Source organism: Callorhinus ursinus, unplaced genomic scaffold (assembly GCF_003265705.2).
Source record: "Callorhinus ursinus isolate GAN/ISIS: 27379988/994484 unplaced genomic scaffold, GSC_fseal_2.0 scaffold16, whole genome shotgun sequence".
Lineage (NCBI taxonomy): Eukaryota > Metazoa > Chordata > Mammalia > Carnivora > Otariidae > Callorhinus > Callorhinus ursinus.
Genome location: NW_027397078.1, coordinates 39,453,353 through 39,465,796, shown reverse-complemented (window position 1 = coordinate 39,465,796; position 12,444 = coordinate 39,453,353). Strand labels below are relative to the sequence as shown.

Below are 12,444 nucleotides of genomic sequence, written 5' to 3'. Positions count from 1 at the left end.
GAGGTCAACTCTTCAAATCCCATCGGCCCTCTGGAGGTCAGCTCTGCAGATCCCATCGGCCCTCTCGAGGTCGGCTCTGCAGATCCCCTTGGCCTTCTGTCACCATCTGCTCAGCAGGATCAGGCATCTGTGCACTTGGGCAGCCTCCTGCGTTGGAAAGTGAAACTCTTGGTGCCCGCTGGACATGAGGTCCTCAAGCATGTTTATCAGGCTTTGTGCTCAGCGCTTTCTAAAGAGTAAAGGATGCAATTCCTACCAGAGAGCCAAATGGGGAGTAGTGTGTGGTTAAAGACATGGACAGCTTAGGGCCACCAGGGACCTGAAGTTAGAACCATCTAATCATCTCTCTTCCCCTGTCTTGTATGGATGGCACTCTTAAAGTTATTTCCTGTCTCTTCCTCCATGACTCCGTCTGACCCATTTGCCCACCCTTTGGACACGCTGCATAGTTGCTGTGCTCAGTCCCAGACTCTGCTCTCAACTGCCTTCATTCCAGGTGCTTTGTTCTAACAGATTCATCCTTATCTTCAATAGTGCATGCTTTTCTCCATTAACCGATTCTTGATGGTACATGTGCGCTGCACATATGCACATCTGGAAAGCTTCACGTAAATCACAGTATCAGAAAAACCCAATGACAAGGCAGCAAGAATAAAGGAAATGTGTACGGTGCACATTTTCCTTTCTCTTCCATTCCTATGTGAGTTTCCAGTAAAACTGCATTGGTGGCAAAGTAGTCCATTTTCTGCAAAAAGGGGTTTTTGCATCCTTAGCCCAGGGGTGTAAAGACTACAGAGTAGGGGACAGAGAAACAAGGGGGATGTCACCGGGGCAGGACCAAGGCACATCTGGCAATCCCAACAAACATTCTGCTGTAATATGTAGCTGGAAATGCATTGTGTGGAATATTGACTCCGGTTCTCCAAATTAATTTAGTTCATAAATCGTTAACCTCTGGGTTTCATAAACTCTGTAGTAGTGTTACCATTTTTACAAAGCCCAGAGCTTAATTTCACGTTCTCGGGCTTGGACAGATATTAGTTTACCTTGAATTTACATCTTGAATTAAAATGAATCGATTTTAATGCTGTTTGATAAATCCTTTCCATAAAGAAAATGACATCATAAATTATCCAGGAAATCAAGTCCCAATTAATTCAAACAGGATTAATAAAACATGTGGGCGCATTTTAATAATACCAACGTTAGCCGCAACCACCAGCGTGCGAATGAGAAACGTTTATTGACCAACAGTCCATAACCTGTGAAATCATTTGGCGATATTCCGGTAACTTACTGAAGCGTTGCACGTGGATTAATGAGTTTACGGGGAGGTATTTTTATCCTGTGTCGTTTACAGGTGAGAAAGTGAGGTTTTGAGGGGTGAAGTAGCTTGTGTGTGATTGCCCACCAGCCAGGATGTAGCAGCTCCTCCATGAGCTGGAGGGATGTCTGGACTCTTGAATTAACTCAGGCGGTAGACTGCTCCTGTCCAGTTGCACACTGTCTACATGACAAACCGAGCCCGAGTGAGGGTGTACGTCCAGCTCCTGTGGTCTAAGACCACCAAGTCCTGTGTTCTCGAGTTTGCCCCATATACCATAAAGACATCTGTGTTCAAAACTAGACACCAGATACAGAAAACATTAAGGTGTCGATGTGGGTCGTGCCAGGAGTGTTTTGGGGGGTAATATTTCCTCCACCTTCAGTTAACCATTTTAACACATTTAATTTGCTAGTTAAGTATTTCCAGGCCTGGAAGGAAAAGAGGCATTGGGCCCCAGGATAGTGGGTTAAAGCCCAGTTCAGGTAATACTCCACTGAATACCACTGTGTGTACTTGAAAGGTGAGGTCAGAATTCGGGGTCAGGAAGAGATTTGAATACCTGTTGCTTTTAAGTCAGGACCCACTTAGGGCTCGTCAGAAGATCAGGTACAATGGTACCCCTGTAGAGATTTATTCCACCTGCTTGAATTAGTGGAATCAGTGAATCAGATTCTGTGAAGTCCTGTGTTTAGAGCACAACGCATGGTGCCTTGCATGCTCAAAGTGCTCAACAAATATTATGACGACTACTTATTATAATTCTTATTTCCCAGATGTGTGAAGCATCTTTGCTTGAAATGGGCATATTATGCCTCGTAATCAGTGTGACCTTCAGTGTACCGGGGTGCCGCTTCCCTGCAATGTCTGCCGAACTCCAGGGCAAAGCGCTGGCTTGATGGGGAGATCTCAAACTCTTGGAAATAGTTCATGGATGAGAAGAAAAGTCTGTGATGAAAAAGTGAACATGAATTCACACCATCTTTTAATATCATGATTGCTACTGTAGCTTCTACTTGAGATGGCCTGCTCTGGACCTCACACTCTCCAGAAGAGTCCGTGTGCCCAGAGCCTTGGTAGGAACAACTGAACTCTCCCCTAGGAGCTTGAGATCTCCCCGTCAAGCGAACCCTTCACCCTGGAGTTCGGCAGACATTGCAGGGGAGCTGCACATAAGGAAACCTGAAGGTCACACTGATTAGGAGCAAAACCCGAGAGAGGAGCTTGGTGTGGTGTGAGCCAGGGTGCCCAGGAGGGCTTGAATCTGTGATTTACGTGCAGGGTGTCCATGAAAGGAAACAGAATTTTCGATTGTGTACCTTCAGCTTTATGGATGGTACAACCCAGTGCCAAAAAACAAACAAACAAAAAACGCAACAACAAAAAACCCAGTCCCAAAATAAAAGTGAGTGTGGATGGTGTGGTTGAGCATCACGATAACAGTTCAACCTTGCACGCCATGACACAGCCTGAATAACTCCCCAGGGCAGGTTCAGCCGGTGGCCATTCAAAAGAGCAAAGGGCTGCCCCCAGAACCCCAAGCCTTATTTTTTAGCAGACTGTAAAGTGCAGGAAGTGCAATGGCATGGCCCGATCAAGAGTGGGAAGACCATATGCCCCCTCTGAGCAGTGCCCTTGAAAACAGTTCCCCATCAGTAGTTGGAGCCCCCCACTGCCCAGGTCAGCCATGCCCCTGTGATGTTTAGGACCCTAGGGAAGCAGTGACCTCAAGCACGCACTCGGAGTGGCTTCCTCTGGCTCACAGGCGTGCCAGAGTTGGGTTTCCTCCCACACATGTGTGTGATTGCACCGAACAGACAACAGTGACACTGTTCTCCTGCGTGCATTTTCCTCGTTGACACAGGAGAACACCGGTGAGCTCACCGGGAATGAGAACGGGCTGGAATTATTCGGATTATTTCCAGCCAATGCAATGCCCTGGGGGAAAAAAACAAAAAACAAAACAAAACAAAAAAACAACACAGGTTATTTTTAACCCAAGAAGATTGCGGAGTTGAGCCATGAAAGCACCCCAGATGGCGAGAGCAGATGCAGGTGCAGGGGATAAATCACACATTACAACTGTGATGAGGGCAGAGACAGGCTTAATGGAGGAAATCACAACATTATCATAACAACCAGGTACAGCACAAAATAAGGATGCATTTCCCAGAAACAAGGGGAGCTGAGACAGGAACTGACTGGAGCGAGACGTTCCAACAAAAGTGAGCAAAGGGTTATCTGTAGAAAAGCAACATGGAAATCCTAGGCTTTTCCATTTCCTAACTGCCCTAATAATCCCGAGTCTGCATTATCATGTTTCTTTCCTGGGTGTAAAAGTTAGGTGTGAAATTGAAACCGCACCCAAATCTCAATATTGCTGCAGTTCCTGAAATCCGTAAAATGCCAACCATCTCCTTTTATTATATGTTAGTGTTTATCAAACATTTAGTCACATAGAAGCTTCCTTCTAAAAGTATGGCCTTCAGACAGGTGTCACTGAGGAGCATTTTAGAAGTTCCGAAGGCCCCGGATGTACTGAATCAGAGTCTTCATGTTAACGTGGTTCCCAAGGGGATCGATGAGCCCATTAGAATTGGAAGAACGCTAATGTGTGGTATGAATGCGCTAGGGAACCTATGTTCTAAATACAAGGTCTTGATTATTAGTCTTCATCACCCAGAAGAATGACAAACAAAATACCTACATTAATGCCGAAAGCAGCCTAATCACTGTCTTGCTATCACATTGGTTTACTTTCCCGTAGCTTTTTGTAAAAATGATGAGGGATGTCTTCTAAACCCCGTTTTGAGTGAAATTTTCGTGTTCCCTTGGGAGATGTGGAAGTCAGCGAGGTGATGAAGGGATGATCCCCACATTAATGGGTATGGTGAGTCTGATTGAATCGAAAGCAAACAAGATCTGGCACTGGCTGTGTCCATGGATATCTCACCCATGGCAGCCAGGGAGGGAGGTATCTTTCTATTAAAGGCCTTCGGAGGGATGGTCCCCGGCTCCTCCAGAATCCGTGTATGGCAGCCGTGCGTGCCACGGTCACTTGCTGGGGATAGCGTTCCAGCCCCTTTTCTCTCGGTCGGTCGTTAGTGGCAATGGGAGCCAGCCTTCTCTCATCAGTCAGGCATGGGTATACAACACGGGGGGCATCCACCCGCTTGCCCCCACTTCCTTAGTGTCTGAAATCGTCCTGCAAGACTGATGTTCGGAGCCTCCTTAGACCTTCACGTACAGGCACCATGTGCATATATCGAGACCCAGGCTGCATTTCAGGCAGTAGCTGTGTTAGGTCCGAGTCTAGTAAGGCAGAAGGCCACAACATCCATTTACCTTGTACAATATTTTACTTGCTCTTCTCTAAAAGTACCCTCACAAAACAAAAGTCATAACAAAGAACATCAGCTCTCCCCTCCACACCACGGAAGCCAGCGCGTCATATTCATATCTCTGGTGACTTAAGGAGGGCAGATAAATAATCCAATCCCGGGAATTTTATTTTTGCTCATATACTGGGTTTTTTTTTTTTTTTATGTGTAAGCTTTTGAACTTGATTTTATGCTGTAGATAACTCATAGGCTTTCCAGTGCCCCATCTGGGGGAATCTCTGAGGTCCATGTCATAGAGAAGATCAGGACCAAAGTTTTGGAAATCTCGTTTTGGGAGGGAAGTGTACTAGATCAGGTTTACCTGAATTCAATGGGCATTGCTTCCAACTGGAGACATAATAAATCTGTCTGTACGTTGACTGATATGTCCTGATATGTGGGGTGTTGGCTATACTTCTAATCCTACATAAGCTAACAGAGAATTGCCTCTTTAGGGCCACTGACAGATTTCTCTGTGCCAGTCAATAATGGATTTGGGAGAGCACGTGGACACGGGTTAAAGCTAGCTTTCTAGAACAGTGCCAAGCATTGCACACTCCCGATGGAGAGTCCCACCACTAGGGGCTGTAATTAGCTACTCTTGTTTATTTATCCTCCGCTTCCAACCCCAGTGGGATTATTTCAGTCCCACCGTTAACCTGTGGATCAGATAAAACACTTACTAAAATAGTTTTAGGGGGCCTTTTTAGGGTTTCTTTGTGTTCCCTGGAGTCATGCTGAGTAGGTGGAAATTTTCTTAATTATTCATGTTTTGTGGCTGCTTGAGACATTTTTTTCCTTAACGAGCACAGTGCTTCCAAAAGGGTAAATAGTTACTTCACAGCATTTTGCTCCAATATTTTGTCTGAGCTGACCTACCTCGTAGGAGAAAAGAGAAAGCCAAATCAGCTGAAATCACAAGTCTTCAATTAGGCAAGCCCACGTTTCAAGTCCATCGTAAGAGCTAGGGTGCGTTGAGCAATCATAGTGGGACCAGTCTTGGGCTGTTTGGGATGAAATTCTCCTCCTTTGGTGCCTCCTGGCCACACTTGAACTATTTTACATTATTATCTCTGACTTGGAAGCAAAGAACCCCACTGAGCACTCTGGGGACCTAGGATTCAAACCAGGTCTGCTCCTATTAGAAGCCAGGAGGCAGAGCTTGAGTACTTAGTTCTGTGTGATGGCTTCTTTCTTGAGCAAAACGTAGAACTTGGCGCGTGCATCGGGAAGCCTTCTGTCTCCTGCATGGGGTGCCACCGCCTGATTGTCAACGGCGGCTTAACACTTTTTGTTTGTAGAATGCATAAATGGAATGAAGGAGCTCTGTCGAGTTTAGGCTTCCCCTGGAAGCCACATTCACACCTGGAGAAGGAAGGAGCCACATTTGTACATTTCCAAGTTGTGTCCCTTCAGTGTACAAAACTCTGGTCTGAAGTTCTTGTTTTTTTTGATAAGCTCGCTCTTGTCCCCAGTTAAATAACAAAGTGCTCCTGAAGTGGCTTATTTTCTGTATTTGTTTCATTCAGGGAACAATGTGCGAAAGCTTTGGAAATAACCCATTTCATTTATAAGCTATCCTGCAGCCCACCATCGGTAATTCAAAACTATCATCCTGTATGAATTGGTATCATTATACCTTGAGAAGCTTACTGAAAAATAATATTTGTGGACCTCTGACGTGCAGCACACTGCTCTGAAAGCAAGAACAATACACCAGCCTTTGTTCTCACGGGAGATTTCCGCTCAGAATTTTTAGGCGACAAATATGTTAGACCTTTACGGGATCAATCTTATGAAAACTTAAACAGTTAATGGGCTCCGGGCTTTCCAAATGAGATTCTGGCACAAGACCTAAACTGTATGGGATCCAGAGTGCATGTTTTAGAGGAGAAAGAACACAAAGGAAATCAGAAATCTGACAGTTTCTGCACACATTGGGCCAGATATTCCACGGTTTGTACATGCACGGTGGCCTCAGCTAGATTCCCTTGTATTAATCCCAGCCCAGCTGTATAGGGCATTTAGATGAAAAAGATGAAGTCATCACTCTAGGCAATGAATGAGAAAAACTGATGGGGACAAAGTGAGTATCTTAAGACGGTCACTTGGCGTACTGGGATTTGGAGGAAATGCCCCCGGGGGAGGGGGGCATGTTGGGATGGGGAAAGATATAATGTGTACTTGAGTAGAAGGAGTCAGGGTAGTAAGTGCCACCACAGGATCACCTGGAGATGGAAAGAGCCTGCCAGGAAAATGGCAAAAAGGAGTCGTAGCTGGCTTGAACAAAGAAAACGGGTCTCCAGGAGGCTCTGAGGCCCCAGCCCTCAGCACAAATCCCGTGTTCAGTAGGTGCTTCCTAACACGTGTTGGATACGTGGGTGAGGGAGTCTTGGATGGGACATTGTACCTGAAAAGGTGCTTTTTAAAAAAGTAGCAGGCTATTTTTTGAGGAGTTTGAAGTTTACAGAAAAACTGAGCAGTAAGTATAGTTTTCATATTATCCCTTTCTTTTGCACACAGTTCCCCTTAGAATATCTTGAATTAGTGCAGTACATTTTTTGCAGTTGATGAGCCAATGCCGATGCATCATTACCGACTAAACGTCATAGTTTACAATAGGGTTCACCGTTGGAATCCTGCGTCCTGTGGATTTGGACTGAGGTATAATGACATGTACCCACCCTCATGGTATCAGACACAATACCTTTCATTGCCCCCAAAAACCCCCTGTGCTGCCTCTTCACCGCCCTCTCCCTTCCCCGGCTGAGGCTGTGGCAACCCCACTGATCTGTTTACCACCTCCGTCTCCAAACTTTGGCCTTTTCCAGCGCATCACGTAGTTGGGGTCCTATAGTATGTACATTTCCAGATTGGCTTCTTTCACCAGACAACAGGCATTTCAAGTTCCTCCATGTCTTTTCATGGCTAGATGGCTCGTTTCTTTTTAGCGTGCGTAATATTCCATTGTCTGGTGGACTGTAGTTTATCCAGTCTCCTCCTAAAGGACATCTTGGTGGTTTCCAAGGTTTCGACAATTATAGGTAAAACTGCTGCAAGTATTTGTGTGCAGGTTTTGTGTCCATACAACTCGTCATGGATGGCACATTTAAAAAAAGTTTCTTATATGAAAGGTGAATTATATTTGAAATGGAGGTGCATGGTTGCACACCCTTTTGCAAAACACTGATTACGACACAAGGGAGTAAAGTCTTCAGTCCTCTGCTAACTGCTTGGTCTGTATTATTTCACTTAGAGACTGCTGTATGAGTCAAAAGGGGCATTTTTTCCTTCAGAGTATAAGTGGGGGTTATATCGTCTTATTTCTGCTCCCTAGTTTAACTCACTAAACTAATTACCATATTCAGAAGGATACAGCTTAAATTAGTGTTAGAGCCAAATATCCCCAAGCACACAGGTGATTTGCTTTGCTGTACCAAATAACACCTCAATCAACGTCTGCCTGATAATGATTTCTCATGGGAGACAAATCTAAAAGGGCCCTCGTGCATCTTATTCCTTGGTTCTGAGTATAGCATTTATGGATATGGTGTGGCTTCTTGGAATGTTTATTATATGAGTTAAAAAATTGAGAAGGATTGAACATACCATAGCCGGTGGCGTTGGCAATCAAATAGCAAAAATAGGTTTTGTAACAGATGACTTGGGTTTTGCTTTTGCTTCGGAAGTCATCTGTGCCACCTCTGTGCAGAGCTGACTCTGCAGCCCCTGTCCTGCTTTTCTGGACCACATGGGTGAAGGTGCAGCCCCAAAGCAGAGGGCCTGTCCCCCCCGGGGCATGACCTATGTGCCAGGTAGGATGTGCTCATACTCATTTATTATTCCTGCTGCAAGGGATGCCTGGCGTCCTTATAAAATTTCAATTGCTGTGGTTACCCTGCAGTAATGAGATGGGCCCCCCTCCCAAATCGGGTTCCCATGTCTAGACTGATGATGCCACACTTACAGCAAGAGTCTACGAAAAGGTTTATTACTCACATAATGAGGCTTTCTGGGGGTTGGGGGGGAGCAAGGTTGCGCCCAGGCTGATCTGAAAACAGCTTGAGAGCGATGGGAAAGGAGAATGATTGACCTTTCATGGTGGGAGGAGGCAGGGATTGGGTGAGACATTCAGGCAGGGACTGGCACAGCCTGAATCTCCCACAGCACTGCAGGGGGCAGCACCCGGGCTTTCTTATTGGCTCATTGGGCACAAGTCAAATAAGGACTGGTGAGGCTTAAGAGCTCTTTGCAGTCAAGCATCAAAAGTGGAGTCAGACCCTAATACCTCAACCAGAGTCGAAGTGCATGCGTTAACTTATGAAATTAAACTGGCAGCGTAGGAGTATATTGTTCTCTGTGGAGATCACAAATTGTGTTCGTCTAGTTTGACCCTCATTTACTTCTGATCTGACGACTGACGGCAACGTCCTAATCAGACCGTCCATATTTCAGCCCCTTCTGTCTTCAAGCAGCTTCCTTTTTTTTTTTCTTATGGAAAACTTAGGCATAAATAGAAGTAGACAGCAAAGTGCAGTAAACTTGCATGTGCCCCTGATGCGCATTGAACAGCCCTGAACTCATGCCTAATCTCGTTGAATCTATACCCCATCCTCCCTTCCCTTCTTCCTCTACTAATTTGAAGAAGACAGGCAGCTATGATACCATTTTATCCAGGAGTATTTCGGTAGGTGTCTCTTATTTTTCTCCCCTCATGTGTCGTTTAGTGCTCTGTGATTCTCCTGGAGTCCATCCACTTAACTATGTTAAGGTTTGCAAATCTGGCCTTTGGAATAAGGTTTAACCCTCACTTCCTGGCTCTTCAACTTCCTAACTTAGTGTGAGCTTGGGCAGGTCACTGTCCTTACAGAGTGCAGTTCCTCCCATCTGGGAAAGGAAGCCTACGCTGTTTGCTCGCAGGGTTTCAAGTGGTCTGAATAAGAGAGTGTGTGATAGTCATTTGCGGGCAGAGACTGCTCAGTAGATGGCACCTGTTACTCCTGCTGCTTTTGCCGAAACTGTGATTGTGTTGAAGCATTGCTATGTGGGTGGGGTAGTATACAGTCTTAGGTGTGGGGAGTAAGCTAAGGACAAGAAAAAGGAAAACACAAAAGGGTTCTCTCCCTCCCTCTGCCCCTTCCCCCACCCTCGCTTTCTCTCTCTCTCAAAAATAGATAAGTAAATCTTTAAAAAAAAAAAAAAGAAGAAGAAGAAGAATATTGATGGTTTGGTGTTCTGCACTGAATAAGGGAAAATGGTAGACTTCTTTGTATCTTCAGAACCATTGCACCTTCCTCTAAGTGGGTCATGATCTCAGGGCCTGATTTTCCAGAATGCTTTCTCATGTCTCTGTCCAGAATCACTCCATAATGCCTAGAGTTTCAAATGATGCTCCCAGGCGACACTTGGTTCAATGACTAAACCTTCTCAGAACCTTGCCACAGGTGGGCTTTCTGATGGCATTGCATCCCCTGCTGGGATCGGTGTGGGATAGTTGCCGTGTACGGGGGCATTTCCTTCCCATCTTCAGAGAAGTCAAGAGCAGACGATCCCCTTCTTTTGTAAAGATGGAACTGTATTAAAATTGAACATTTCTCCCCTTCAGGGCAGATCTTGAATGTTCTAGATGAATTGAAACTGGCTAACAACACCCTCGTCTACTTCACCTCGGATCAAGGAGCCCATGTGGAAGAGGTGAGCGCCAAGGGAGAAGTCCACGGAGGCAGTAACGGCATCTATAAAGGTGAGGAATCTGCCGACGTCGGTAAGCTCTGGCCTCCCAGCTCACCTGCTGGGCACCTTTGCCTTGACCTTTGAGCTTTGATGTTGTCCCTCTGCCACTTTCCAGTATACAGGACCTCACGGCGTTGCAGGCCTTGAACAGGGAAGTGACCATGTCGCCGTTTCTGTTACGGTCCCCACGGATTTTAAAAGCACACTTTCTAGGTCAGGACATTGGAATGCGGGCATGTTCACCCAGGGTAAACTCAGCCTCTCTACCGGCTAGCGGGTTAAAACAATAAAGCTGTGTATTGGTTTCCTGTTGCCACTATGACAAAATAACACAGACTTCTGGCTTAAAACAACAGTTTATTAACTTATTGTTCTGGAGGCCTGAAGTCTGAGATGGGTCTCACTGCACTAAAATCAGGGTGATAGGGGCGCCTGGGTGGCTCAGTCGGTTAGGCATCTGCCTTCGGCTCAGGTCATGATCCCAGGGTCCTGGGATCGAGCCCCGCATCGGGCTCCCCGCTTCCCCCTCCCCCGCTCCCCCTGCTTGTGTTCCTGCTCTCGCTGTGTCTCTCTCTGTCAAATAAATAAGCAAAATCTTTAAAAATAAAATAAAATGAAACGAAATGAAATCAGGGTGGCAGCAGGGCTGTGTCATTCTGCAGGCTCTGCGGAAGCATTTGTTTTCCTGTCTTTTGCAGCTTCTGAGGCCACCTGCGTTCTCTGGCTGATGATCTCTTCTTGCAGCTTTAAAGCCAACAGGGCACAAGTCTTCAGACCTCCCTTCCTCTCTCTCTCTCTCTCTCTCTCTCTCTGACCTCTGTTTCCATAACATCATCTCCCTCCCTCACTTACTCTAAAAAATATGGTTCCCGAAGGACTGCTATGATTCTCCTTGTGCCACCCAATCACGCAGCTCATTTTCCCTTTTCGGGGTTCTTAATCAGATCTTCAAAGTTCTTTTGCTGTGGACGGTCGCATAGGCACCAGTTCTGGAGGATGACGACGTGCCCCTCTTTGGGAGGTGGTTGTTCTGCCGACCTCGATGTGCAGTAGCATCTCGGGCTCGTGCTTCATTCCCGACACAGCCTCAGCTAAGCCACCGCCAAGACCAATCAGACTAGTCCTTGGGGACGTGAGATAGTCCAAAGTAGATCAGACCCAGCTGCTGACCCCAGGTTGCTTGTAGCATGCAAACATGGTGAATACAAGACGTACGTATCTCATCGCGATAAAATGTGACCCACTCCACAGACTTAGACGACAGGCGCAAAGGGGCATATCTGTGCTAAGGGTTAGGACACCCACCCGAATCTGCGGTGGCTGTGGGTTTTTGCACCGTGGGGCAGGATGAGTGGAGGTGACCACGGTGACTCATCGTGTCCCAGGTAGTGGGGACCACCTCCCTAAGACAACAAGATGCGTAACACCCAGGAAAGCAGGTGACTGTAAAATTTCCCTAGCGTAAGGTGAAATAGTGCTCGATTGCCCTTTGATATTCTCTCATATGGATGTTTCAGAGATTCCCGGGGATGCAGGGAATCCGAGTTTACCTCCAAAGATATGAAAGGAGAATAAATAGGATGCTTTGGCCCATTAATTGGTTTAGAAATATTGATTGGGCTGTGCATCTGGCCCTGGGCCTGAGGCAAAAATAATAAAATGTGGTCTGTGCCCTGAAAGAACTCAGGGTCAGCTGGTGGTTGGGTGGGTGGGTGACTGAGTGTGTGGTAGCAGGAAGCCTAGACTGTGGGATTTAGTAAAAGCGTCAATATTAATAGGCACAAGAAATAGTGGTGCATATGACCAGGAGAGCCTCAGGAGGCCTGGGGGCCCCGGAAATGTTTGCAAAGTTGGCAAGCCTGGAAGCAGTTAGCCACGGTGCGTGCTTGCTCTCTTCTGCGTCTGGCTCTGCCAAAATACTCAATACTCTGGCGCTGGGGGTGAGAAGCGGCGCGCGGCTTGTCCTGCAACGTGAAGGAGTTGGATCGCGCTGCGTCACAGAGCAGC

At 46.4% G+C, this 12,444-nt stretch overlaps 1 protein-coding gene across 4 annotated transcripts in view; it reads left to right on the top strand.

The window, feature by feature from the left end:
• The window catches only part of STS (steroid sulfatase), a 156,123-nt gene that overhangs the window by 108,451 nt on the left and 35,228 nt on the right, over positions 1-12,444 (top strand). For all 4 annotated transcript variants that reach the window (XM_025857406.2, XM_025857407.2, XM_025857405.2 and 1 more), the window contains one exon: positions 10,310-10,447. In XM_025857406.2, coding sequence (XP_025713191.1) covers positions 10,310-10,447 — 138 coding nt within the window. The remainder of the gene's footprint in view (positions 1-10,309; positions 10,448-12,444) is intronic.